At 47.4% G+C, this 24,799-nt stretch overlaps 1 protein-coding gene across 2 annotated transcripts in view; it reads left to right on the top strand.

Annotated features, from left to right (window-relative positions):
- Nucleotides 1-24,799, top strand: part of Myo16 (myosin XVI) — a 449,864-nt gene that overhangs the window by 347,556 nt on the left and 77,509 nt on the right. For both annotated transcript variants that reach the window (XM_055608467.1, XM_055608466.1), the window contains 2 exons: nt 6,548-6,650; nt 23,923-24,019. In XM_055608467.1, the coding sequence (XP_055464442.1) occupies nt 6,548-6,650; nt 23,923-24,019 (200 nt within the window). The remainder of the gene's footprint in view (nt 1-6,547; nt 6,651-23,922; nt 24,020-24,799) is intronic.

Below are 24,799 nucleotides of genomic sequence, written 5' to 3'. Positions count from 1 at the left end.
GAAGTTGTTCTCTGTGTGTAGATAGACATTTCTTATCCTGGGATCTAAATGTAACAGCGTTGTTCTTTACTATTCCATGAGGGGCTTTAAGTGTGGTTCCACAAAGTCAATGAATTCACAGGACAGAGCTGAAGTTGGGCTCCAGCATCTTGTCCTGCCGTGGAGGTTGGAGCATGATTCAGTGGGAATAATAATGGCCAGGATGGGTGTGGAGGTGTGCAGCTTGTGTGGGGGTGGAGGGTGCAGCTTGTGTGGGGGTGGAGGGTGCGGCTTGTGTGGGGTGGAGGTGTACAGCTTGTATGGGGTGAAGGTGTGCAGCTTGAGGCCACTGTTGTGCGTCAAGCTCACCTGCCACTGTGTACGGTGGTGAGCATCCGAGTAAAGGCACCTGTGCAAGGGAGCACGGCAGCACACGCTGCAGGGAGTGGCAGGAACACTCTGGCCCCGTCCTCTGGAGCTCAGCAGACGCCTTCCAGCCCTTCTGGGCTTCTGCCAACAGGTGAGAGTGGTGCCAAACCTCATCACAGATGTTGTGCTTCATTTAACAATTGCCTAACATGTGACCAGGTTGACACTGTGGTGATAAGAGCAGTCCCTGCCACAGGGGGGTGAGGACAGTAAGTGGCTTCGATCTCTCACTTGGGATGTGAGGGAGGAACACGAGTGTGCCCTTCTCTGTCTCACTAATGTTCCTCACATACATTATTCCTACATCTGTCTCTATTCTTCTGAGCAGGAAGCTGGAAGCTGTGAGCTTGGCCCTCCTCCCAGCTCCACACTAGGCAGTATCTGCTCATACTTAGGACCCACAGCTGGATTCAGTGGGCGGCTCTGCCTTGCCCTGCTCTTGGTGTGATGCCGCCCGTGTAAGTGCATTTTTGGACTGTGGAGACCCACATGATAGCCCAAGACGACTCACAGATACCTGAGAGGGTTCCTGGACTCCACAGTCACTCTGTCAGTCTCTTCCCGTCTCCCTCAATCCCTTCCTCCCCGTTCCTCTTCAGCTCCAGGGACTCACAGGCTGAAGGTGGAGAAGCGCCTGCCTGTGGGTCTCCCAGACCTCACCACACTGGTTGTGAGCTCATCTTGTGAGCAAGCTCACTCTTCCTCACTTGCTCCTTGCCGCTTCCCCAACAGCATCTTATTCCAGACCACCAGCAGGGAGGGACTGCATCTGGGAGCCTGTTCACATGCTCCATGGCCTCTGCTAGACACTCCTGGGCCAGGAAGTTCAGGGGAAGGAACAATGCATCTTGCCATTTGCTTGTAAGGTGGGAGAAGGACGGTCGCCATCTTCCTGACTCAGATCTCTCTCCTCTTCCTCCATGGAGCCCAGCACCCTCCGGCATGAGACTGCGTAGGACTCAGGTGGATCTCAGTCCAGGCGAAAGTAAACTAAAAGTGTGAGCCCTTCAGGATTCTGACAGACAGTGGGCATTTTATCTTTGCTGACCTTCCTGTAGACGAGAAAGCATCGTTCCAGAAGCCTTGGAATGTGAGAAGACACAGAACTTCTGTCACTGACAACAGAATGAGGCCACAGAGTGAAGGGAGGGGCACAAAGAGAGCCGATTCATCTGGACACAGAAAACCCTGGTGCAGGTGGCAGGGTGCAGTGGTCAGAGCCGCTGCCCAGGCTAGAGTGTGGTGGGTAGGGTAGGAATGGGAAGGAGAGGGCACGACAGGGCTCCACGTAAGAGACACTCCTACATCTTGGTCTTTGTTTTCAAGCCCGAAAATAACGGATACTAGCCCCACGTCTCGGTTGACCCCCGCTTTCCACGTGGCAATATTCAAGCCCACTTGTGCCCCCTTCTACCATGCTTTCATGGTGTGTGGCGAGTCTGTTGCTAGGCAGCTGTGCTGGGCCCCGTGACTACTGGAAAGGAGCTGGGAAATCACCCTCCACACCTGTGCAGTACTCACTGTGAGCAGGAACTCAGGAGCAAAGCCAGCATCCAGGCAAGCCGGGAGGGAGCCAAATGCAGCCTTTGTAAACCAGGGCCAGACGGCCATGTTATAGCACCTACGGCGCGTGAGGTAGCCATGCTGTGACCCTGGGGAAAGCCTCAAGGGAAGGGGTTCTAGCACTTGTAAAATGCACATACACAGACACGAGCAGGATATAGGCATGGGGGTGGGGCTCCAGGCATGTCGGGTGTCTGTGAGCTTTGGTAATTTCCTTTGCCTTTGCAAAACAAAATACCCCAAACCTTCATCCCTGTGCAACCCACAGGCTTTTGTGTTTAATTTGTATCAGGGCCTGTAGAACTCTGCCTTCCCCATCAGCCCAGGCCATAGCTTGCTCTTCAAGGTGACATCTTCTAAGGGCTGCTGTGTCTAGCATTACAGATCTAGGGCCAGACTCCCCCTTGCTGTGTCCCTCTCCCTTGCAGCATCAGTTACGTTCTGTTGCTGCAATAAATGAGTGCCATGACCAAAAGCAGCTTGGGATGGGGGAGGCTTTTTTCATCTTACAGCTCATGGTCCACCATCAAAGGAAGTCAGCGTGTGACCCATGAAGCAGGCACTGATGCAGAGGCTGATGCACGGAAAGTCACTGCTTCAAACACTGCTGGACCACCTGCTCAGGAGTGGCCCCACCCACAGTGGGCCGAGCCCTCCTACGTCCATCACCAATTTAAAAGATGATTCACACACTTGCCTACAAAGAATTAGGCCCCCTCTTCCCAGGTGACACTGAATCAAGTTGACAGACAGCTAACCAGCCACTTGTCACAACTCCTTCCCTCCGGTGCCTGTCTGCCAGCCTTCCAGAAGGTTCCAAACACACTCTTCCTTCTTTGCCGGTGCTTCTCCTTGCCGGACACAGGTGAGACAGGAATGGGTGTTCCCCAGACATTAGTTCCAGGTTTACAATGACCATAAAATGATGCATTTTATAAGCTCCTGAAACAAGAAAAACACTTCTTTCCTGAAACATAACCTTAGTCCAGGAAAGCCAGGCTTTACAGTTGAACACAGGCAGAGAAAGCAGATCACCACTCCACAGCACTGCTGATCTAGATGTTTCCTGGCAGGATAGCTTGCTCATAATAAATGCTCAATAAATATTTATTGAGATAATTAAATTTTAAGGGGTTTCAGGAGCCAAGAAAACAAAAAGGTAGAACTTTTACTTTTACAACAGAACTTTCTTTGAGAGTAAAAGGAAGTTAATATTCAACAAACAGAAACAAATTCACAGGAACTGTTGGGGTTAGAAAAGATAGCTTAATTTACTTAGCTTGTATTTTCCTAAAAACAAAACAAAACAATTCTGCTACCGTCTCATTTCCTTGGAAAGTTGTTATTTTAAAACCTCTATGTTAATCTGAATTAAAAAACAAAGCTCCAGGTCTATGTAAGAGGATGCCAGCACTGTCCTTTAAAATGAAAGGACCGTTGACCTGAAAGAGAGAAGTGCTTTCTTGCACCCTCACCTCTGGGGGTCCTTCTCAGGACTTCACATGTTACGGGCTTGTCTGTGTCTGTGACTTCAACCTGCCATTTTTTAAAATTCATTTACTTTTTTATTAATTACAGTCTATTCATTTTGTATCCCAGCTGTGGCCCCTCCCCAACCCCTCCCAATCCCACCCTCCCTCCCTCCTCTTCTTCTGTATCCCTCCTCCAGTCCACTGATGGAGGAGGTCCTCCTCCCCTTCCATCTGACCCTAAACCTGTCATTCTTAAAACACAGAGACCACAAAATGACCCAAGCATGGCGTGGCTTTTTCACTTGGGATTCTGAATCACATTGGGTTTCTGTTGGTTTTACTCAGTCACACTTACGGTGCTGAGAGCTGAAGAGAGATGTGTATGAGGTTTCTGGACTGAAAGATGGCTCAGCATCAGTGGTACTCATGTGAGAGGTGTTCTCTGGAGCCTTGAAACCTACTCTTATTATATGTGGGAAGTAGACATCCAGATGGAAAGGATGTCAAGTGTAGAAGAGAAAGAATGTCCAACAAAGGAGGGGTACATAGAGCCCCAACACATGCTCAGGTGTGAGACTCAGGGGGTACTGAGTATGGAGCACTGCAACAGAAGTGACTCGGTTTCCAAAATGGCATTTCCTCCCTGCTCCATCTTCAGAAGGGCCTGGCAGCGGAGGAACCAGCCACAGATAACCATCTGGCCACAGGGAGGTAAAGGCTCTTACACAAGTGCCTGTGCCTCTGGCCACACTCCCTGCTTTCGGTTGCCCGGTCTCGGCAGTGCTTTCCTGAAGTCTACGGACTGGCTGGACCTCCAGTATCCCCCACCTCCACTCAGGCCATGTGCCAGTTTCTTGGCTTTCTTTACCTTTGCTCAAACCCTAATCCATCCCAGTCCTGCTGATTCTTCCAGAGTGCGATGTGGTGGCTCCTTTTGCTTGTGCCTTGCTCATAGGCTCTGTCAAAACCAAGTCCTACTGGTCACCTGCAGACCACAATATTCTTTCCTGCTGTGTCACCTTTTAAGCTCTTCCCAGGATCTTTGCTTGTTGCCTCGTTTCTTACAGCCGCTCTAGCTTCTTCCATGTTACTGGGGAAGGGCTGGAGATGGCCACCCAGGGTTCTGGGCCGCTTGTCCCTCAATCTATAATGGGGCATAGATCAATTGAGCCTGGATGGGGTCTTGGGATCACATTTCTAGATTTAGGATGAAGTCACAATAGACCACCTGTCCCAAGCCAGGGAGATGCAGAGAGCAGGCTGGCCAGGGAGTTGTTTCTTGTTTATAGTCAGCTGACTTCCAATAGAGAACACCCAGGGTAAAAGCTTGCACCCAGGGTCTTCAGGAGGTAGAGAACACCTGCCTGGGAACTGCAGAGCATGGGTATGAACGCTAGTCCTTTCTGAGGCTCCTGTGTGCTGGACCAGTGGCAGCTGTAAGCATGCTCTCTGCCTCAGGAAGACATGTCCAACTCAATGAAAACGTGTGATCATGTCTTCCATCCAAGAGATGCTATTATATATGACACTCAAAGCACACAAGCCACAACTTTTTAAAACGCAGAACAGCCCTCACCACCCTGTCTCAGATGACGTTCTTGTCTTTTCTGCTGAAATGTCAGAATTATTCACTTTGGGTGTCTGAAGAACCATCTAAAATGAGAAGGAGAGCAAGCGCAAAGTTGCTCATTCAGACTTGTTAATACTAAATTCAGACACTTGAATGGTACCGATTGCATTCTTGGTCACAATTAACCAAGTTCCAAAATGGAATGAGACATGTCCGCAGGAGTAAGAAGGCAGTTTGAGTTGGCCCATGTCCTTGTGTAGCCGTTTCCACCTGAACTCTCCTGAGGGCACAAGTGCTACTTTGCTCTTAGAGGGGCCCTGTCACCAGAGGCCAGCAGAGCTAGGACCCTGCTCCCACAGGCTCAGGCTATGACAGTCACTGCTGAGCCTCTGTGCCTCATGCTGTCACTTTTATACTCTGGATCTGTCTGGGTCGGGCTTCTGGGTCTCAGCTGCATCATAACCATGTCAGGGTGGGGATGACTGGCCCTGCAGTCCAGTGGCCCTGGCTGCACTCCAGCTCAGCCAGCTCCTTACCAGCGTCATTCAAGAGGTGGCTTACACAGGCAGACTGTTCTTCCCAAACATCCCAGGCCACACATAGCACGTGGAGGGGTCAGCTTGGTCTTGCTATGCTAAAACTGGGTGGACTAAGAGAATGAAAAGCTTATTGTAGAAGATGTTAATTTTTCTGCAGCATGTTTTGGGTGAAACACTGAGGTATTGTACATAAATTAATTGGAAATATGTGCATTGAACTTGAATGAGCTTGTAGAGCTATTCAGCATGAGAATTGTGAAGGCTGAGTGCAATAAGATACAAGTGTATAGATCTCTGGGCATTTCTTCTGTTCCTCCCCTATCCATCCCGCCCTCCTTCAGTACCATTTTGCCTATGTGTCCAATTAGATAACATAAGTATAAAATATTTAGATAAAGCTAATGACCAATATAATTTTGAAATGTTTGGAAAAGCTGTAGGGAACCATTCCGTTGCTGTAAGTCTCAGGGAGCGAATAGGATTCAAACACACTTGGTGATGCTCTCTAAAACATGAAAATGTTGCTTGAGAATTTAAGGGGACATTTGATGGGCAGGAAGCTGTTCTATCTCCCTTGAAATGAGAATTGTCACTGTTTTAATATTTCTTCACTGCAATTTATCCTAAAGCAGTAATTTAAAGATGCTTGGATTTCTTAAAAGGTGCTTTCTTTTTACAAGGCCAAGCCAAATATTTAAATGGCAACTAATAGATTAATTTTTATTCTCTCCAATTTTCTGTGAATAAATGGTTTGTGTCATTGTGTGAAAGTGCTACATATAAATTGAAAAAAAATATAGCTGACTCATTTTAAGGATAATTTTCTCTGTAGAAGATAAGGGATATTCACAGTTGGTTGGTATGTACCTAGTAGATGAGACATTGAGGGATTTCCACATAAAGGTAAAGACCCAGAGAAATGGATGATCAGTCAGCCCTGTTGAATCTTATCATCTGCTTGGCAGTCGTTTATTCTTGTGCTTGTTCCCTGACAGATTCGAGCCACTGGCTTCTGTTCTTCTGGGCGAGAAGAAGGGTCAGTCTGCTGAGGAGAGATGTCGGCTCATTCTCCAGCGCTGTAAATTACAAGGCTGGCAGGTTGGTGGCCTACAGACTGTGAAAATAGAAGGCTGGGGTTTTAAAGGCGTGAGTCATGGCAGTAGCCACCAGCCTTCCTGGCAAAAACAAATTCCCTTGATATGTTTGGCAAGGCACAGCCCTCCATGTGTTTGTTGGAAGCATGTCATTCAGGATGACTTATGGGTTTTAGCACCATGGAGGCAACCTAAGAGGCAGCCCACTTTTCCAGCAACACAGAAAAGTTACTGAGCTTGTTCAGTTTGTTTGGTTCCTACCTGTTCACTAACACTTTGTAAAGCATCTAATACGTAGCCATATTAGTCACTTTCCAGCTCTGTGACAAAGCCCCTGAGGTAGACAGAGAATAAAGAGCAAAGGTTTTCTTGGGCTCACAGCTTTGGTCCGTGGCCCATTGGTGCCGTTGTGTTTGGGCTTGTGGCCGACTGAACATCACAGCACAGGGCATATGCATGAATAGAGACATTCAGATGATGGCATGGATGGAGGAGAGGGGAGGAGGAGAGGGGAGAAAGTGGGGAGGGGAGCACGGCTGTTCATCTCATGACATCCAGGAAAAACAGGAGAGCAAAGGAGGGGAGAGGAAGAAAAGAGAGGGAGACCCACAGGTCCCAGTGCCTCCTGCGTCAAAGGCACATACATCCCTACCAACCTGACTTCCTCTCTCTAGGACCGCCTCTCGCCAACCATAGGCTAGGATCCAAGCCTTCAACACTTGAACATTTAGGAGATACATAACATCCAAACTATAGGAGGAGCAGGAAACCCAGAGTAAGGAAATAATGTTGAGTGAAACAAAATCCTTGCTAGCCCCGGGCTTGGTGGCTGGGAAAAGCTGTCCATGGACCTGCCATTTCACTTTCTTTTCCCTCTGTTCCTCACCCACCTCACAGTGACACTGTTGCTCAATCAAGAGGGCAAGCTTTGGGTCTCAGAGCTTCTCACTCTGGCCTGTGTGTGTTACACATGAGGTGGAGTGCAGGAGCCCAGGGCAGCTATCACCCAGTTAGCACAGGAAGGAAAAAACTTAAGGCCACCAAACATGGGGTGCCCCCACTAGAGAAAGAGGGGCACCTTAGATGACATCAGGATAGCACCCTTGGGCAGCTTTAGGAAGAAGGGGTGTAAGTGGAGGAGAATGATGTCCTGGACATTGAAAACTCCTTGGAGGGCATTACAGTGGTTCAGAGGATGGAGAGGGGGCTTTTTTGAGGGTTACACTACTGGAAAATAACCATAGCCCTCAGGTTTAAAGTTGATTGTTCTGCTCTGAGCAAAAGTATGTGATGATTGATGAGGGTGAATATGGAAATGCTGATTCAGAAACAGAGGGAGCAGATGGCTCCACACCTCAGAATGTGTCTGAGAGCAGTACGACCTACATAGACCTGTCAGAGAAAGTGTCACAGGTACGAAGAGTGAAGGGCTCGCAGGGAGGAGTCGCGATTCCATCCTCTGCACCTCCCAAGCTCTTCCTTTGTTTTCTTTCCTCCTTTTCTTCACATTTAGTCTTGATGGAAGTTGGGCTTTAAGCCACAGTCTGAGGGAGGACGCTTACTCATGCTGGGTTGTCATGGTTGCACATCAGTGCTGAGATTGGATTTAAAAAGGAAGGAATTACTAACCAGGAGTGATGTCAGCTCCCCACTCTGGAGCCTGAGACATCAGTGTGGGCTCCACAGAGAATATGGTTTAGCAAGATTGTAGGGAGTTGAGGTCATTTCCGCCTAACCCTCGCTGGGATTTTTAAATAGGTAATTGTAGAGTAGTAGTTTAAGAATAGACTGATGTAAAAGGTTTCAGCGTGTGTAATTTTCCTCTAAAGAATATTCACTGGTGTGTGTGTGTGTGTTTAGATGCCAAGAGAATCTGAAATACTCCTCCCAGTAGTGAAGTGACTATCAGTGCCGACACCCAAATCATGATTCCCAAGGTAGAGGATGGTGTCAATCACAGGAGAAAGCTGGGATGAGCACTGTTGTGCACCTGTTGGCATCAGTCTTTCCAGATATGTGTTCAGGAAGGATACTTGCGATAGTAACCTGAGGGCGGTATCACATTAAAGATATGTTGGTCCATTTAAAACAAAGATCAAATGTCTTTTAATAGGGAAGAGTTTTCATTTTCTTACATAAGTCTATTTTCTCACTGAAGCAAAGATCTATTTATTTTTGCCGTATGTGTCTTTGTGAGTGCCTGTGTGTGTAAGTACCACATGTATGCCAGGTTCCAGCACAGACAAGGTTCGGGCACTGAGACTAGAACTACGGAGAGCTGTGAGACACCATGTGGGTCTGGAACCCACACCAGATCCTCTGCAAGAGCAGCCAGAGCTCTTACCTGGTGAGCCATCTTGCCAACTTAGCCTGACTTCTTTCTCACCTTACAAGAAGGATGAAAAGAAGGATGGAAGCAAATAAGGAGTGGTGATAGAGAGAAGAGAGAGAGAGAAAGGGAGATGGGGAAAGAGAGGGAGAGAGAAAGAGATGGAGAGAGAGGGAGAAAGAGGGAAAGAGAAAGGGAGAAAGATAGAGAGAGAGAGGGAGAAAGAGATGGTGAGCGAGAATTCCTCCAAGTATAACTGCTAATGCATTCTCTGGTTAGGGAAGACTGATTTTCTTCAGCTTTGTCAGAAGGGGAACATTTATGTTCTTCTCTTTATGATGTTCTTGCTACAAGGTGTGTTGTTGACATCAAGGAAATAATGTTTATCCATATTTCACTTTTAAGTTAAACAGAAAGTAACTTGTGTTAAAAACTCAATTGTTCCTTATATGGAAAATGAGAGTCCTCTGTTTCAAAAGCAAATATTTGTTTGCAATGTGCAGTTATAGGAAGTTCTGCCATTGAGTCTATTCTGGGCTGTGAGTCAGTTCAGAAATTAAGTAAAGGTACGAAGGGGGCTGCGTGATGGAGAGCCTGGGAAGCAGTAGGAAGCTTCGTGCACCCGGGGCAAGGTCCCTGTGCTACCAGAGTGCAGTGCCGTCTTGTTCAGCAGCTGGTATTCAGCACTGGGCCCTAACTAGTTAACACTAAATTAATGGATATTTTTCCATGTCTTGAAAAGAAACGCTAGAGGGTAGAAGAGACTGGATTCACTTTTCATCCTGTGAGCCCACGCGCTCTGTGAGCTAGGAGTCCAACTCTCTTCCATGAGACATCAGTTTTAATTTCATTTTTGACTTATGTGTGTCTAAGTGCATGTGCCATTGACCTCAGAGGCCCGCAGAGGGCGTCGGGTCACAACTACAGGAGGTTCTGGTCACCTGTGATGGGTGATGGGAAGCAAGCCCATTGGCTGCTGGAGCACCAAGCTCTCTCAACCACTGCCCCTTCTCTCCAGCCCCTAAAATCGTAGTATTTTATTATCAGTTAAATGGGTCTTGGAGATCTTGTGGGTTTTGTGGTCCCTCCCTAACTTAGATCAGACCCGACATGTCAGTCTTCAGAGTGAGACTCCAGCTGCACAGTCCTGTCTCTTGTTTGTTGTGGGACCCTCCTGAGCTCCACAGCCTCCTCCTGTTTCAAGGCATCTGATCTGGGGGTCTGTTAGGTTTGTTTGTTGAGATGAAAATGTAGGAAGTTGGGGAGGACAGAGTAAGGAGAGAGAACGGTGGGCGCAGGGAGGTGCAGGAAGGACAAACCCGTGGCACCGGGTGAATGCACAGGAGTCTGGGGCAAACCACCACTACTTTCATCTGCACCAGAGGTGACAACTTGGCGCTTTCCCCACTTTATTGACTTTGAACCTAATAAGAGCACCATGGAAAAACAGGAAAGCAGGCCCAGAGCAGAGCATGCTTATGTACAGCGGGCTGGATTCGTGGGTCCGCACACTGGCTGAAACGGCTATTCCCCTCGCTGGGAAGGCAGCTTCACTGAGGCCAGCTGGGTGCTGCCTCAGCCTTGTTCCTGCCTCAGCATTTAGCTTGATCACTGCCTTTCATTACAGCTATCTGGAGTCATTTGTCCAGGTTCAGACCTTGAAAGGGGCAGGTTGTGCTCAACTACGGAGCTTTGATCTCAGGCACTTTCCTGCTGCCCTATCAGTGAGCTGCCTGCCCCTTGCAGCTGCTGATGGTTCTGTGTTTATAATGCACTGGGCAGATGAGGGGAAACCCAGTGCCACTTCCTGTTGCGGGCTGGTTCCGAGCGAGTCCTCTGTGCCCAGACCAATCCGCCCTGACGTAGCACCCAGCTTTTGCCTGAGGTTTGCAACTGGACCAAGAATTACCTTTCTTCGAATAGGAAACCACCAGCAACACAAAAGGACTGTGAACTTTTGAATTGGGTCACAACAGAAAACTGACAGACTTTATTTAGGAAGCCGTCTTAGAGGAGAGCTAAGTGGGATTTTGCTCTGTTTACGCTTATAAGAAATATATTGATTCATCAAGTCTATGATGAAAAATGACTATATAGTTTATAAATGTACCTACAGTATAGGTTAGGCATAGACTAGTGCAGATACGGCCAGATTATTTTGAGCATCTTTGTGAAAGCTATGCGTGGCAGTTTTCTTCCATGGGGTTTGACTTTCGTCTGTAGCTCCTGTTGTAACTCTCACACATTTATGCCCTTACTGCACAACAAGAACTGTAGCTTTCCTTCACAGTATGAACTGGTGAGTACCGGTTCCGGCAAACTCCCCCGCAATACTGTCCCCTGAATACTCAGAATCACTGCCCTTACATAATGTAGCTTTATTTCAAAGAAAGGGGAAGAAAATCAGGACACAGTGGGAGGGAACCTCTTGTTAGTGGTTTCCTGTTCATGTTTAACACAGAACAACATGTTTGAAACACCGAGAACTGTGGGGCTGGAAGATGGCTCAATGGTTAAGAGTACCTGCTGCTTTCCAGAGGACTTGGTGTCAATCCCCAGCACCCACAGGGCAACTCACAAACATCTGTAATTCCGTTTTCAGGGATTCGGTGCCTTTTCTTCCCTGCGGGCACCTGGCAAGCCGGCACTACACAGACATGCGTGCAGGCAGACGCTGTGAATACTAATAAAGGCAAATACATATGTGAACTATATGACCAGAAGAGCCAAAAGCACTTGCTGCTCTTGCACACAGCTCCGGTTTGTCTCCTAGCACCCACATCAAGCAGAACACAAGCTCCTTGGGCCTCTGACACCCTCTTCAGGCTCCCGTGGCACAGCTTATGTGTGGCCCACCACTCATACATACACACACACATACACAGACTCAGGCACCCACCCCCACACATAAAATGATGAATAACTCTGAAGTGTTTGTGTGTGTGTGTGTGTGTGTGTGTGTGTGTGTGTGTGTGTGCACATATGTGTGTGTAGCTACTCAGAAATGCATCTTTATTTCCTAGGTAAAATTTAAATACTAGTGTCTTTGCTAAGAGGAATGGCAGTTACTAAAAAATGGTCATCTTCACAAGTGCCTCCTACTGTTGGTTTCTTCTCACTAGATGTATTCTTCTTTACTGAACAAAGTCCACAAATTACTTATCTGTATGTGGGGTAAACGAAAATAGATTATAATTAAGTCATAGTTTTCAATGAATCATTGAACCAGCTATGATTTGCCGTGTTATTATTGTTATTGTTGTATGTTTTTGTCTCAATATGTTCACTTTTCGTGCAGTGTCACTTGGAGATAAGCTTGATGGAGCTGTCTCCAGTTCTGCCCCTGTGGGCAGATGCCCCACCAGCAGACACTGGGCCCCTAAGGGATGATTTATTTTACTTGCTTTTTCATTTCTGTAACGTGAAAACCTCTGAAACAAGTTCTAAGTGGAGAAATAAGTGGTGTAATCTGATTTTCACACGTTTTATATGCATCAGCTGGTTATAGGATGCTTTCTTCTGTGCGGTTGTTTGAATGCTATCTTCATTTCTCTGCCATCTGGGAGAACGGAGGATGGAGAAGCAGATCTGTCGGAGAGCCACAGGGAGCCTCAGAGAGCCAGGCTGGGGGTGGCCCTTCTCCCTCTCAGAACGCATTCAAACGGACTTGGAAGGAACGTTTTGTTCTGACTTCTGCCTGTTTGGGTGGAAATAGGGAAGGAGCATCCAGTGCGGTCCTGGAAATAGGCCCCGGTGTTGCCCCCAGAGGCAGTGGCAATTCTAGAGTCCAACCTCTGGGAGTAGTGTGTCATCCACTTGAAAACTGCACCGGACACAGGGTGCTCCTGGGGCCTTCTGAGAGACCTTGCTGATGGAAGCAAGAAGTGCAATGGGAACTTCACCTTCACCCCGAGCGCCTATGCAATGGGAAATGTGTGTGTGTGTGTGTGTGTGTGTGTGTGTGTGTGTGTGTGTGGTCTGTGTGTGAGTCTGCATGGTCTCTCTGTGTGTGCACATGTGTACATGTGTGTGTGCTGTGCATGTGTGTGTTCTTGTGTGTGTGCATGTGTATGGTATCTCTTATGTTTTTGTGCATGTGTGTGGTATCTTTCTGTTTGTGTGTGTGTGCGTGTGTATATGTGTGTTTATATTTCTGTGTGTGTGTGTGTGTGTGTGTGTAGTCTCTCTCTGTTCATGTGTGTGTGCTCAAGTGCCTGTGAAATAGAGGAAGAGAGACAGACTAAGAGACTGGAAGAAACAAAAAAAAATCACTCATAGAAGCCCGATCCTATTTTTTAAATTTTAATGTAGTATTACAGCTAGAAATTTCACACATGTACATGATTTGTTGGCTTCTATTCACCTCAGTTCCTCCCCCAACTCCTCTGCGATGGTCCTAGGCCCCCAGGCCTCAGCCCAGTCCAATCTCTTACCCCCCTTTTCTGCCCATTGATTCCAGTTCGTTCTCACCATAGCCTTATGTGTTTGGGGCCATCCCCTGAAAGGAAGCTGTCAGTCACTCTCAGCCACAGCGGTGGGGGTGGTTCTTGTGCTGTGCTGGGGAATTGTGTGGCTCGGCCTTGTGCAGGTCTTGTACAGGCGACCACAGGTGTGAGTTTGTGAGTACTGTCATACTCAGAAACCAGTTTGGCTGCAGTCTTCCTGACACCAACTCCCACAGGGTCCTCTGTGCTCTTCTGCTCCTTGACTGCACATGGACAGTGAGGGGTTCCTGGGGTACCTGCCGTCCCTGCTCAAAGAACCTCCTCTGCTGAGGCCCAGGCTGAACTAACCCACACAGCCCCCAAGGCTTGTGCTTACTTACTAACCACAACAAACAGCTTCTACAGCCATCATTTCTCTGTCCCTGCCTTCTGGACGTGACTTTGACAGAATAGCCCACATTTCCTTCTTCATCCTGTGATTTTAAGGATTCACCTGAGCTGTGCAGAGAACAGCAAGAGGAGCATTTACTATAATGTTAAATAAAACCACCCAGATAAAATATTTATTATTTCATTACTCTAAGGTAGTACAGTAGGGAGAAGATAGCGAGAGCAGGGGCAAAGATACTGTTAAAGTTTTAACCACCCTGTTTGAAGATGAGGCGGTTGTGTTAGGCCCTCAGCTCTTATTAGCACAATAAATTAATGGTTTATAACCTTTATTTTATCACTCCAGGAGCACTTCATAAATCTCCTGTAACTATGAGCCAGAAAATAGCCTATAAAATGTCTTTTTATCTATTACTCCTTTTTCTCTGGAATTAACTGTTGAGAAAAAATTCAACATTAGCAATTTCAGCACCTCTCTGAAGACAGCGTTCTAGGTAGGCTCATATGTTCACATCTCATCCCCTCCTTTTCCATGTGCTGAACAGCAACACACCTGCACACACACACACACACACACACACACACACACACATACACATGGTATATGTAGACATCAGCATTTTGTAATAAAATGATACACATTCTTGATTTTGAAACAACTGAAAAGAAAATTAGGGAACCCTTTAGGAATGACCACTACAGATAGCCCTGCCGGGGCCCTCACTCACATTTACAAACCATTTTCTCATACTCTTTACTATGCAGTTTGTAAGACACAGAGTGTGCCTGTTTCTCATGTTCTCTCTGTGTTTCAGTGGCACAGACCTTCATGTGATTGGCTTATGATAGCACCAGATCTAGAAGGTTAAATAGAAACTGCCTGTGCCTACGCCTAATTTGCCCTGTTTATTGATTCCAAGTGTGTAATAGGAGTGTTTATTTTCTCGAATTTACACACTGCAAGGATGATGGTTTATAGTCCAGTAGGGGAGAATGGGTGAGAGTCAAGCAGAATAGGGTCCACAAGGGGAGAGAAGCAAGAACACTGCAGGCAAAGATCAAAAGAACTTGGTTTAGACAGGGCAGTGGAGATCGTGGAAGAGTTTCTGTGCAGTTTCCAGACCACTGAGTTCTGAGGGGTGACAAGGAGCTAGCAGCGAGAAGGGCAGAGCAGGAGGGCCCAGGGGAGGAAGTAAGCTGATGCTGGAGTGGAGGAGACCACGCAGAACTGGCAGTGGTGCGTGACAGCTGATGCCTTGGCAGCCAACTGAGAGGGCAGGCGAAGTCGCTCCGTCAGGGATTCTCAATCTTTACCTTTGTAGTAATCACCCTTAGTTGGTTTTCTACACGTGTTCAGAGCATTTGTTATACACCATGAATTACAAGAAGGAGAAGGAGGAGAAGGAGAAGAAGAAAGAAGAAGAAAGAAAAAAGAAGAAGAAGAAGAAGAAGAAGAAGAAGAAGAAGAAGAAGAAGAAGGAGGAGAAGAACCACCACCACCACCACCACCACCACCACCACCACCACCTTTGGGGTTTTCCCACAACAAGTTATAAGGAAGAGAGAGGTGCAGCCTGACATACAAGTTCAACTTCAACGTGCTTATGTGGGAAGAAGAAAAGGGCTGAGACACCAGCAAGCAAACTCATGCTGTTTGTGATAGGCCAGCACAGGGACAGTGGTGGCTGGGAAGAGATGGCAGGCAAGGGGGTACAGGAAGCAAAGGGCTGCACTCTACACCCAGCAGGATGCACACTTATAAAGTTCCAGATGTAAGATGGAGTCCTTAGTGTCAGAACATCAGTGTAGATAAGGAGTATGCTTGGTCTTTAGTAAGTCTAAACTGGATTAAAAGAAACCATGACCAACATGCAGAAAGATGGCAGGGACTAAGTGTAGAAAATAGCTCAACAGAGCCCCAGGGAACACGCTGCCTGGTAGGTTTTGGGGAAATAAGAAAGCAATGTAAGTAGCTGTGAGTTTCTAAAATTGTGGTCAACAATATGACATGAGATGCCAGGAAGGAGCGCCAAGGATACTCGTAGTTTTAGAAGCAAAGCAACCATCAGAGAGTGGCAGAGCCCAGGCGGGCACTGAGAACAGGCTCATATGCGTGCACCTACAGCCCAGCACTCCTGTGGCTTCCCAGTGTCCCTCTGGGGTGCCATCGCTCCTTCGGACCATGGCTGACACATTCCTTGGGAGAGGTGACCATTCTCTGTGTCACATAGGCCTTTGTTTGGAAGGCTAAAAGTGTCCCCTGAATGGACACTGCGTCCAGAACACTGTTGTACTCTGCTGTTGGTGGGGGCACAGTTTTCCATCGCTCTTGACAATATATGTCTCTGGGAACGAGATATCTTTATGAAGACTCTTGGCCATTGTTTACATAGTAAAATAATATATAGGATCACACAGAGACCAGTCTGCTGGTGGGCTGAAAACCGTAGTTCAGTTCATCATTGCCCACCCTGAAGACCGTTCTGTTCTAGGTGAGAGTAATTAATTTTCCTGAAGTACAATTCCGTGTAATTCAAGGCACACTGTCTTCTTCCGATACCAGCCTACCCGGCACTCTGTCAGATATGTGTAGTTCTGAGCATGCCTCCCATGTTGCAGTGAAGCTTTGAGAGCAGTCTATTTATAACAAAGAGAGCTTGCATTTTGTATAAATTTATCCTTGAGCATGTTTAAAAGTACATTCAAAGCCAGACTGTACATAAAAACATTTCTGTTTAGTAGATTTTTCAAAGCTACCATGAAAATGTAACATGTTGAGCTTTTCAGAGTATAATTAATATAAAATTTTATGTATTATGGAAATAATGGCTGTCTTTCAAAGGGGCCAAACAAAGCATCCAGGAAGAAAAATATGAGCATGGAGAGAAGGGAGCTGAGAACAGTAGTCACTTGTCTGAGCATCTGGAAATTATGGATCATATTCTACTTGCTCAGTGGTCCCAGAAAGAGAGAGTGGAAGTGTGTGTGTTTGTGTGTTTATGTGTATGTGTGTGTGTGTGTGTGTGTGTGTGTGTGTGTGTGTGTGTGTGTCTAGGGTATACAGGTGGAAAATGATGTAAGACTCTGTATGACAGTTGGGAAGATTTTACAAGCAAAGTTCCCATGTGCTTTGAGGAAATAAGAGTGAAAATAGGTGGCATGGGGACAGTGGACAGTTCCCAGCATACCAGGAAGTTGTGCATTTGGAGACAGCGAGGCACTAGCCCACAGAGATGGACTCTTCATGGCACACAGAGGAATGCTGGGCTTTGTAGGGTGCTTCTGTGGAGAAGAATTGACCTGGTAGGCACAGAAACTGCTTTGCATAGTAAAAATAGAACAGTGTTTTGCAGGAGCACAATGACATTCTCAGATCTGCAGGAAGCAAAAACAAAGCCAACTGGGGGCCTCTGCAGATAGCAGAACAGTGAGATGGTAGATCATACTGTTCGCATCAGCTCAGAGGGGCAAGCTGACATCGACAGGGGCCTTCAGAAGGTACCGGAGTCTTCCTGGAACCTTTACATCCCAGTAAAAGAAGATGGCTACTTTTAGTGCAGCTATTTTGTTTTGTTTTGTTGTTGTTGTTGTTTTTATAATGTCATGAAACATAAAGCAGTTACCAAAATAGTGTATAGTTTTAGCTCAAGAAAAAGTAGAGATTTAAAGGTTGATTCTGACCAGTAATAATGAAAATCAAGTATTTTGTTTGAAGCAAAGAAACTCATCCTCAAAAGGTATTTGCCATTAAAATATAATCTATACAAGTAGCATGGACCCATAATTATAGACATAGAAATAGAGAGAAATTACCAAACACAACCCTGACGAGCAGTGAATCATTCAGCAAGGACTGTGTGTCTAGGTATCCGCCTCTGCTGGTATATAGATTGCTCACAGCAGTTTTCTGCTTCAGAGAGTGAGTAGGAAGCTGAAATGACAGTAAATAGCCTCTTTTTCACAGGAGGAAAAAGGGCTCCCTCTCAGAGACAAATAATCATGCTACAGAGGGCTCTGAAGGCAAATTCCAGGAGTTTGCATGTTGACTTGCAGCCTATATGGAGACACCAAAGTTTCTCCAAGATGGTTAAGTCGAAGGTGGCATTCAAGAGTATTCAAAAAGGTAGTATTCAAGATGACTCCAAGAACAGGCAGAGAACTGAGAGAGTCAGGTGGAGGACTTTGGTCACAGTCATCCCATGCTGAAAAGAATTTCCCTGGGAATGTGAAATGTGCTGTCATTAAACAGGACCTAACGGACAGCTGTGAGCAGGCTTGGTCACACCCCGTGTTTCCGCCCCCGTACATTGGTGTTGGTTCGTCTGCTGGCCCGGAAGAGAAACAGTGTCTGTGGATGGGTGTGTGGGAGAAATGATGTTTGCGCATATCTGGGGACCGAGGTGCTTCAGGGACATCCAGTCACGTGGCCCTTTCACTCACTAAGGTGGGAATGCAGGAGGTGAACTCAACGCAGGAAGAGGAGAGTGCAGGAGAATCCTGTCTAGAAATGTGAAATCCCGTGTGTACCTTTGGCAGCAGGTCCCCTAGGCCTGGACTCAACCTGTAGCTGTGTAAGTCATCTGTGGTGGGAGCTTCTTTGGGGTAAAGGGATCACGGAGTATAGACACATGAGGACCAGCCAACGCTGACGTGGAGGTGACACACAGGATGGAAAGCTCCAAGAGTGAGCTCCAAGAGTGAGCGACTGACAGACCTTTGTTGTCAGACTGACAACACAGCACCTGGACACAGTCTGCACACCCACCCACACCATGGCGGCCTCCAGCCGACAGAGACATGAAGCCTCAGGCCGCATCCCAACCTCCCAACCTGTTGAACCAGACCCACACTTCAAGATGCTCATGGCATGAATAATCACACTGAAATGTCACACGGTCGCTTGGTGCACAGAGAGCCCAGACTAATCACCTGTCTGCCTCCAGCTCTGAGGACTTCCATTATATAGGTCACTTTCTCCTCTTCTAGGACATGGAAGGCATAGGAATTCAACGAGGCCAGGTCTACAGGCTCAACCTGCATGGTCTCTGCACAGCCCCTCTTGTGATCTGCGTATATTCCCCTCTGGAGGCACATTTGTCCTCATAGTATCCTTTCTAAACAACTTTTCCATGTCACCTGTGTGTAGCCAGAATCACTCATGCATCTTCTCACACACCCTCTCCCTTGGTCAAACAGAGACAGCAGACCCTAGCACTATTCTCTGCCTTACCTACTGAAGAGGCAGGGCATCCAGACAATGGATTTGTCTTCTTCAAGTTCACAGGAGTTTGTGGACACGAGAAAGGCAATACTGCTTCCTGTACTGTTCGTAAGATTAGTTCCATGTTCATTTTCTTCATTTTTCATGAAGGCAGAAAGAAAGTGTGACCCACATGAATTATCCAGGGATAATAGCCATATACTTCTTCCTTCGCAAGATCTATTTCAAAGGCACTGCCAGAAACACACGGTGGTCCTAACACTGCCCTCAGGGAATGAGGAGAGAGTCACAGGGTTCCTGTTACCTCTGTACCAATACGGCCCCCATGCCACCCACACCCTACCAAGTACTGGTCCCGTGTTTGTCTGCCTCCACAGCCCACGTTTCTGAAAAGGTCCCCAAGAACTGGAGCAATAATTGGAGCTTTGGAAGTCATCAATGACAGTCTTGTTTAATCCTCCAGAATCTGTCACTTCAAAGCAAAACGATCCTAATGTTCTCCTGGGGAACATCCTGATGGTGTGATTCACAGATGTCTCTTATGGGGGTCAGAGTGACATGAGCACTTTTGTCTCAGATAAGAGCACTCTGCCTCTAGGAGTGCACAAAAGGGACTCCCAGCCCTGTGTGTAGTTAGTGAGAAACAGCCTTGCAGGGGAGAGTGTGACCAGACCACCCACGGCGGAGAACCGAGTCCTTGAACCGGAATCTGCCGAGTCTTGCTCTGAGAGTCAACATAGGACACCTCGACAGCCATTTGCAGGACTTAGAGGGCAGTCTGGGCGGCATTGTTTACCCAATCAGTGGCATAAACTGCTGCTGGCCGTGGAGATCCCTCGCTTTCCAGATTCAAGGCATCTGGTCCAGGTGTCACTTCGAGGGGCTGGGAGGCCTCTGTTCTTATTAATCCTTGGCATCATGGAGAGCAAGAGACTAAATCTGAACAGTGTCTCAGGAAGATCTCTGAAATAGCAACAACCTGCTAATTTCATTCCTCTTGTGCAGAAGAAGGGCTTGGTGTGGATGTATCATCTTTTGAAGGCAGAATAAATAAGCAGGAGAAGTGAGAGCTGACATCTGCCACACAGTTGAGAGACTGTAGAAGGAGTGGAGAGCACTCCCTACAAAGACCTGGTCAGCATTTGGGGAAATCAGGTCGTTCACCCTGGTTTAACTGTGTGCTTACAGCCCTGAAACTGTGTGGTACCTGGAGAGTTTTATGCTATCTCTTGGGGATGGACAATTTGATGCAGTGTTTTGTTTTTTTTTTTTTAATGAAAATTAAAAAAGGCCATCAGAATCAGACAAATGCTGAAACTTCCAAAGAATGTCTCCAAATGTTCCTAATTGGCAAATGAGTTACAGGGCACCAAGCACTGTCAGGCCCATCATCTCTGGATATCTGTAGAGTGTGCCCTATAACTGACAGATACCGTAAATTCCTTTGTCCCCTGGCAACCTGTAGACTATGCCCCAGTGTTTGAACTAGAGATTTTTTTTTTCAAAGCTGTCTGAATACAATTACAGTGATGTCTCAGCCATTTCGCAATGAGCTCAGACTCCCATCCTCTTCCTGATGGCTCAGAAACCCGGGAGTGTCCTTCTCATTCAGAGTCTAGGGTTTTGTGCCATCAACAGAGACTCACACGGACACAGCTGTACCAAGCACTGACCAAGAACTCTGGAGGCATGGCTACATTTTTAGTCCTACCCCAGCATCCTTCCTTTCCTCCTCACAGCTGAGCATCGGGTCCCGCTGCTCCCTCCATGTCCCACTGTCGACCGTTTCCAGTCTGCTCGTCTTTCTCCCTCTACTCCCTCTACCATTTATTCGATCACCTGCTGGATGCCATCATTGAAGCTGGCTCACCGAAAGGGGTCAGGGCCCGATTTAAGTTCACAGTTCCTCTGAGGGGTGGTTCATGGCTCAGAAGGTCTTCTCTGTTGCCTTGATGAGCCACATTATACAAAACTATACAATTTGTCGTCTATTCTCTTCTCTTAATATCTGAATGGTCCTCATCTGCATCCCTAGTGCTTCATTCTTCAAGAGTATCTCTGTCCTTCAAGAGATGTAGCCATAGAATTTACCAATAACACAATGAAGAATTGGTCCCTAGGTCCCTAAGAACCAAAATGAGGGGCACGGACGCCCCACTGGAAGCTCAGAAGCTGGTTTTGAACCTGACTGTGGAAATGAGCACAGAAATCAGTTAGGAAGGGTGACCGGGAGCCAGCCAACACACCAGCAGCAGATGCAGAACATTTCCAAGCCCAAATGCTCCATGGCTGCACATTGCCTGCTCACCCACTGCTTACTCCCAAAACACATCAGGGCAGTCTACTGTCCAGGCTGACTTAAAATGAGCTTCACAAAATTCAACCCAAAGTTCCAAAATTATTTTATGAAGTTTAGACTTGAGGCTCTACTCTTCCAGCATAGCCAAGTTGCACACACACACACACACACACACACACACACACACACACACACCCAGCATTCTGCTGTCAGGCCCTTCCTGGTGTGCCACCACCTCTAGGAAGTTATTCTTCCTCCTCTCTGTCACACAGCTGTACCTCCAAGGGTCTTTCACGACAACTCCTCCCGCTCTTCAAGATGCCCTTGGAATGGAAAAGGTGGGAATCCTCCCTTGATCACAGCTCTGGAGCTCCAAGTCCTTGTGAGCAGTCATTGAACAGAGCAGGGTTTTCCCGCTGCCATCATCCCATGATAAACCGCCCACTCCTGAGGACGAGGATCACCCACCTCTCTCCAAAGCTCCGCACACACCGTGTTCCACATAAGCCTGCTCCGGTGTTTGACTGACTTTGGGAAATGTCTCTCTCTGTGTCCAGCTGCTTCCTTCCCAAGACCTACGAAGGCGAGGCTGCAGGCTAGGGTTCCCTCCTGCACCACCTTCCCTGGTCTGTGCACTCTGCTTCCATGAACGAGGTCTCTCTGGGGTTTCAGACTGCTGCCATTGTGAGGGAGGTTCCTGCCACAATGTGGGTTTGGATGTGTTTTGTTTGGGGTTCAGTTTCCCACGCTGACCTGAGTCCCACAGACTGTGGTGCAGAAGGAAGTAACTTCCTCCTTTCCCATGTGCATCTCACAGATTTGTTCTACTCAGAGACTGGGCCAAGTGCACTTCCTGCCCACTACCAAAGAAAGTCAGCAGGTAGATGAGCAAAGAAGCCATAAATTGTGGAACACAGTGATTGTCTTAGGGTTTCGATTGCTGCAACAAACACCACAACCAAAAGCAAGGGTTGGAAAGGGTTTATTGGGGAGGAAAGGGTTTATTCGGCTTACATTTCCAGATCATAGTTCATCAATAGAGGAAGTCAGGACAGGAACGCAATCAGGGCAGGGACCTGGAGGCAGAAGCTGATGCAGAGGCCATGGAGGGTGCTGCTTACTGGCTTGCTCCTCATGGCTTGCTCAGCCTGCTTTTTTTTTTAATAGAACCCAGGACACCAGCCCAGTAATGGGCTGGGACTTCCCTCACTGATCAGAAATTGAGAAAATGCTTTTCAGCTGGATCTCATGGAGGCATTTTTCTCAACTGAGGCTCCTTCCTCTCTGAGGTCTCCAGCTTGTGTCAAGTTGACGCAGAATCAGCCAGTACAGTGAGAGAAAGAGAACTGCAGTATAACAAGTGAAAAATGGACTCTGATCAGAAGCAACCCTCCCATGTGACTGTCTCAGATTCCAGATGACTGAGAGAAAACTAAATAAGTGCGTGGCTACTCAGCCCAAGAGCTGTGAGGAAGGGGGCAGAGGGCTCTCTCCTCTGACCTGCCTGACCTTCCCAGCTGGCAGGATGCAAGCCCAGGGTCACACTGACACTGTCATTCAGTCACACAGTGGACCACAGTTGCAAAGATTCACTGGGAAGCTGGCGTCTACCAGACATGTTTAGAGTTACTCTAAAAAGGCACATAGACTCCTCTGGACAAGTGTGACCTATAAACCTGCCCACTCCCTGATGGTGTGGACACACATGCCAGCCTCTAGTGTCACTGCTGTATGGCATAGGCCAAGAGCTGCTGTCACTTTGACATCCCCTACACACGCTTGGGGGCACACACATTAGTCTTCTTATGTTAACATAGTTGTCTCGAGTGCCAAGCTCATGATTATGAAAGTTATGGGGACAGCCTTTGGTCTTGACACAGCCTTTCAGGCACCCTCCACTCTTCCTGCTAGGGCACAGCAGTTCTTCCTTCCCGCTTCCCAGATGCCTTGGAACACTTGCTTTGTCAGGGTCTGCCCTCCTGTGTTCCTCCCCCTGTAGTTTCTTAGACAAGAAGTGCAACACACAGTTAAAAGTAGTTTTAAAATCGCACGGTTGTGGCTTAGCTTTCTGGCTTTAAGATGCTTCCTTGAGCGGCTGTTCTTGCCGGTGCTGGCCCTTGCAGCCATCTTTGCCAGTGCAGTGAATGAGCGCAGGTAGATGCCTCTAGTGCTTGTCTGGGGGGTTGGGTTCTTTTGTACTGCTCCAGGTCCTTCCTCCCTGCTGTGAGTGGGGAGAGTGGGAACAGAAAGCCACTCCTGGGAGACAAGGGGCCCTGATATGGGAGAGTTTTCAGGGTGGTGCTATCTTTACACAAAGAGTGAGGCCAGCTCCACAGTGCAGCCGCCAGGTCAGCAGCACACAGGTACATATTTTCACACGCTGGTGATGAGGCGCATGTGGCCAGTTAATGTTCCGGAACAAATTGCTCTACCGTTTGATGAAATAACATGTGCTGTGAAACAAGAGATAATACCTTGGTTAATTTTGTTATTTGTCATTCCCAGTTCTCTGCTCTAAACATTCCCTGCCTGCTCGTTTTCCTACCGTCCCCCTGACGTCTTCTTGCTCTGACCCTGCTGTTCACGTTGCAGGTGGGAGCCCACAGAGTGTTCCTGAAGTACTGGCATGTGGACCAGCTCAGTGACCTGTGGCTGCAGCTGCAGCGGAAGATTGTAACCTGCCAGAAAGGTGAGTGCACACAGGCGCTCAGCCCAGATGAGTTTGCAAACCATTCAGTGCAGCTCTGAGCTTAAATGTCAGCAGGGTTAGTGTCAGTCTCCCAGCAGCCTGGTGACACTCCATCAAAGCTCCTGGCTCACAGTCCTGACCCTTGCTGCTTAGCCTACTTTCTGTTAGTTCCCGCACCAGTGTTTATAGATGTCTCATGGTTCTTTTTGGCTGTATTCTACATGAAATTATGTAAGTTCTCCCCTCAATCACAATTTGGGGTAGGAGATAAACATATCTTGATGTCTCTACTGCTATACCTTGAGGATTACCAATTGTATTGGTCTCTTTAGGATGCAGAGGACAATGAGATTGGGTCTGTAGTGGGACGACCCACCTGGCACCTGGCTGCAGCCATAGTGAAAGTCCCAAAGCCACCCAGTGTGGGGCTCATGGATGCTAGGTTCCAAGAGCTGCAACAAGCCAATTGCCCAAACAGCATTTGCCATAACTCTCCTTAGGACTTGGAAAACCCTTGACTCTGTTTTCCTTTAGGGAGTGATGATAATATTTGGCGTGATTTCTTTTATGGCTGTTGGCATCCATTTCATTATAACTTTGGGAGAGATTTCACTTTGAATTTGTTTTCTATCCAAAGCCAAATGACTACTAAAAATGTGCATTTTTACAAAACAGCCATTCCTCACATGAAATGGATAGAATAAGTACATTTTAAAAATGGTCTCGATGTATATGTGTGTGTGTGTGTGTGTGTGTGTGTGTGTGTGTGTGTGTGTGTGT

The sequence above is a fragment of the Psammomys obesus genome, unplaced genomic scaffold (assembly GCF_907164565.1).
Source record: "Psammomys obesus unplaced genomic scaffold, mPsaObe1.curated_primary_1811, whole genome shotgun sequence".
Classification (NCBI taxonomy): domain Eukaryota; kingdom Metazoa; phylum Chordata; class Mammalia; order Rodentia; family Muridae; genus Psammomys; species Psammomys obesus.
This window is presented reverse-complemented; position numbering and strand designations above follow the sequence as displayed.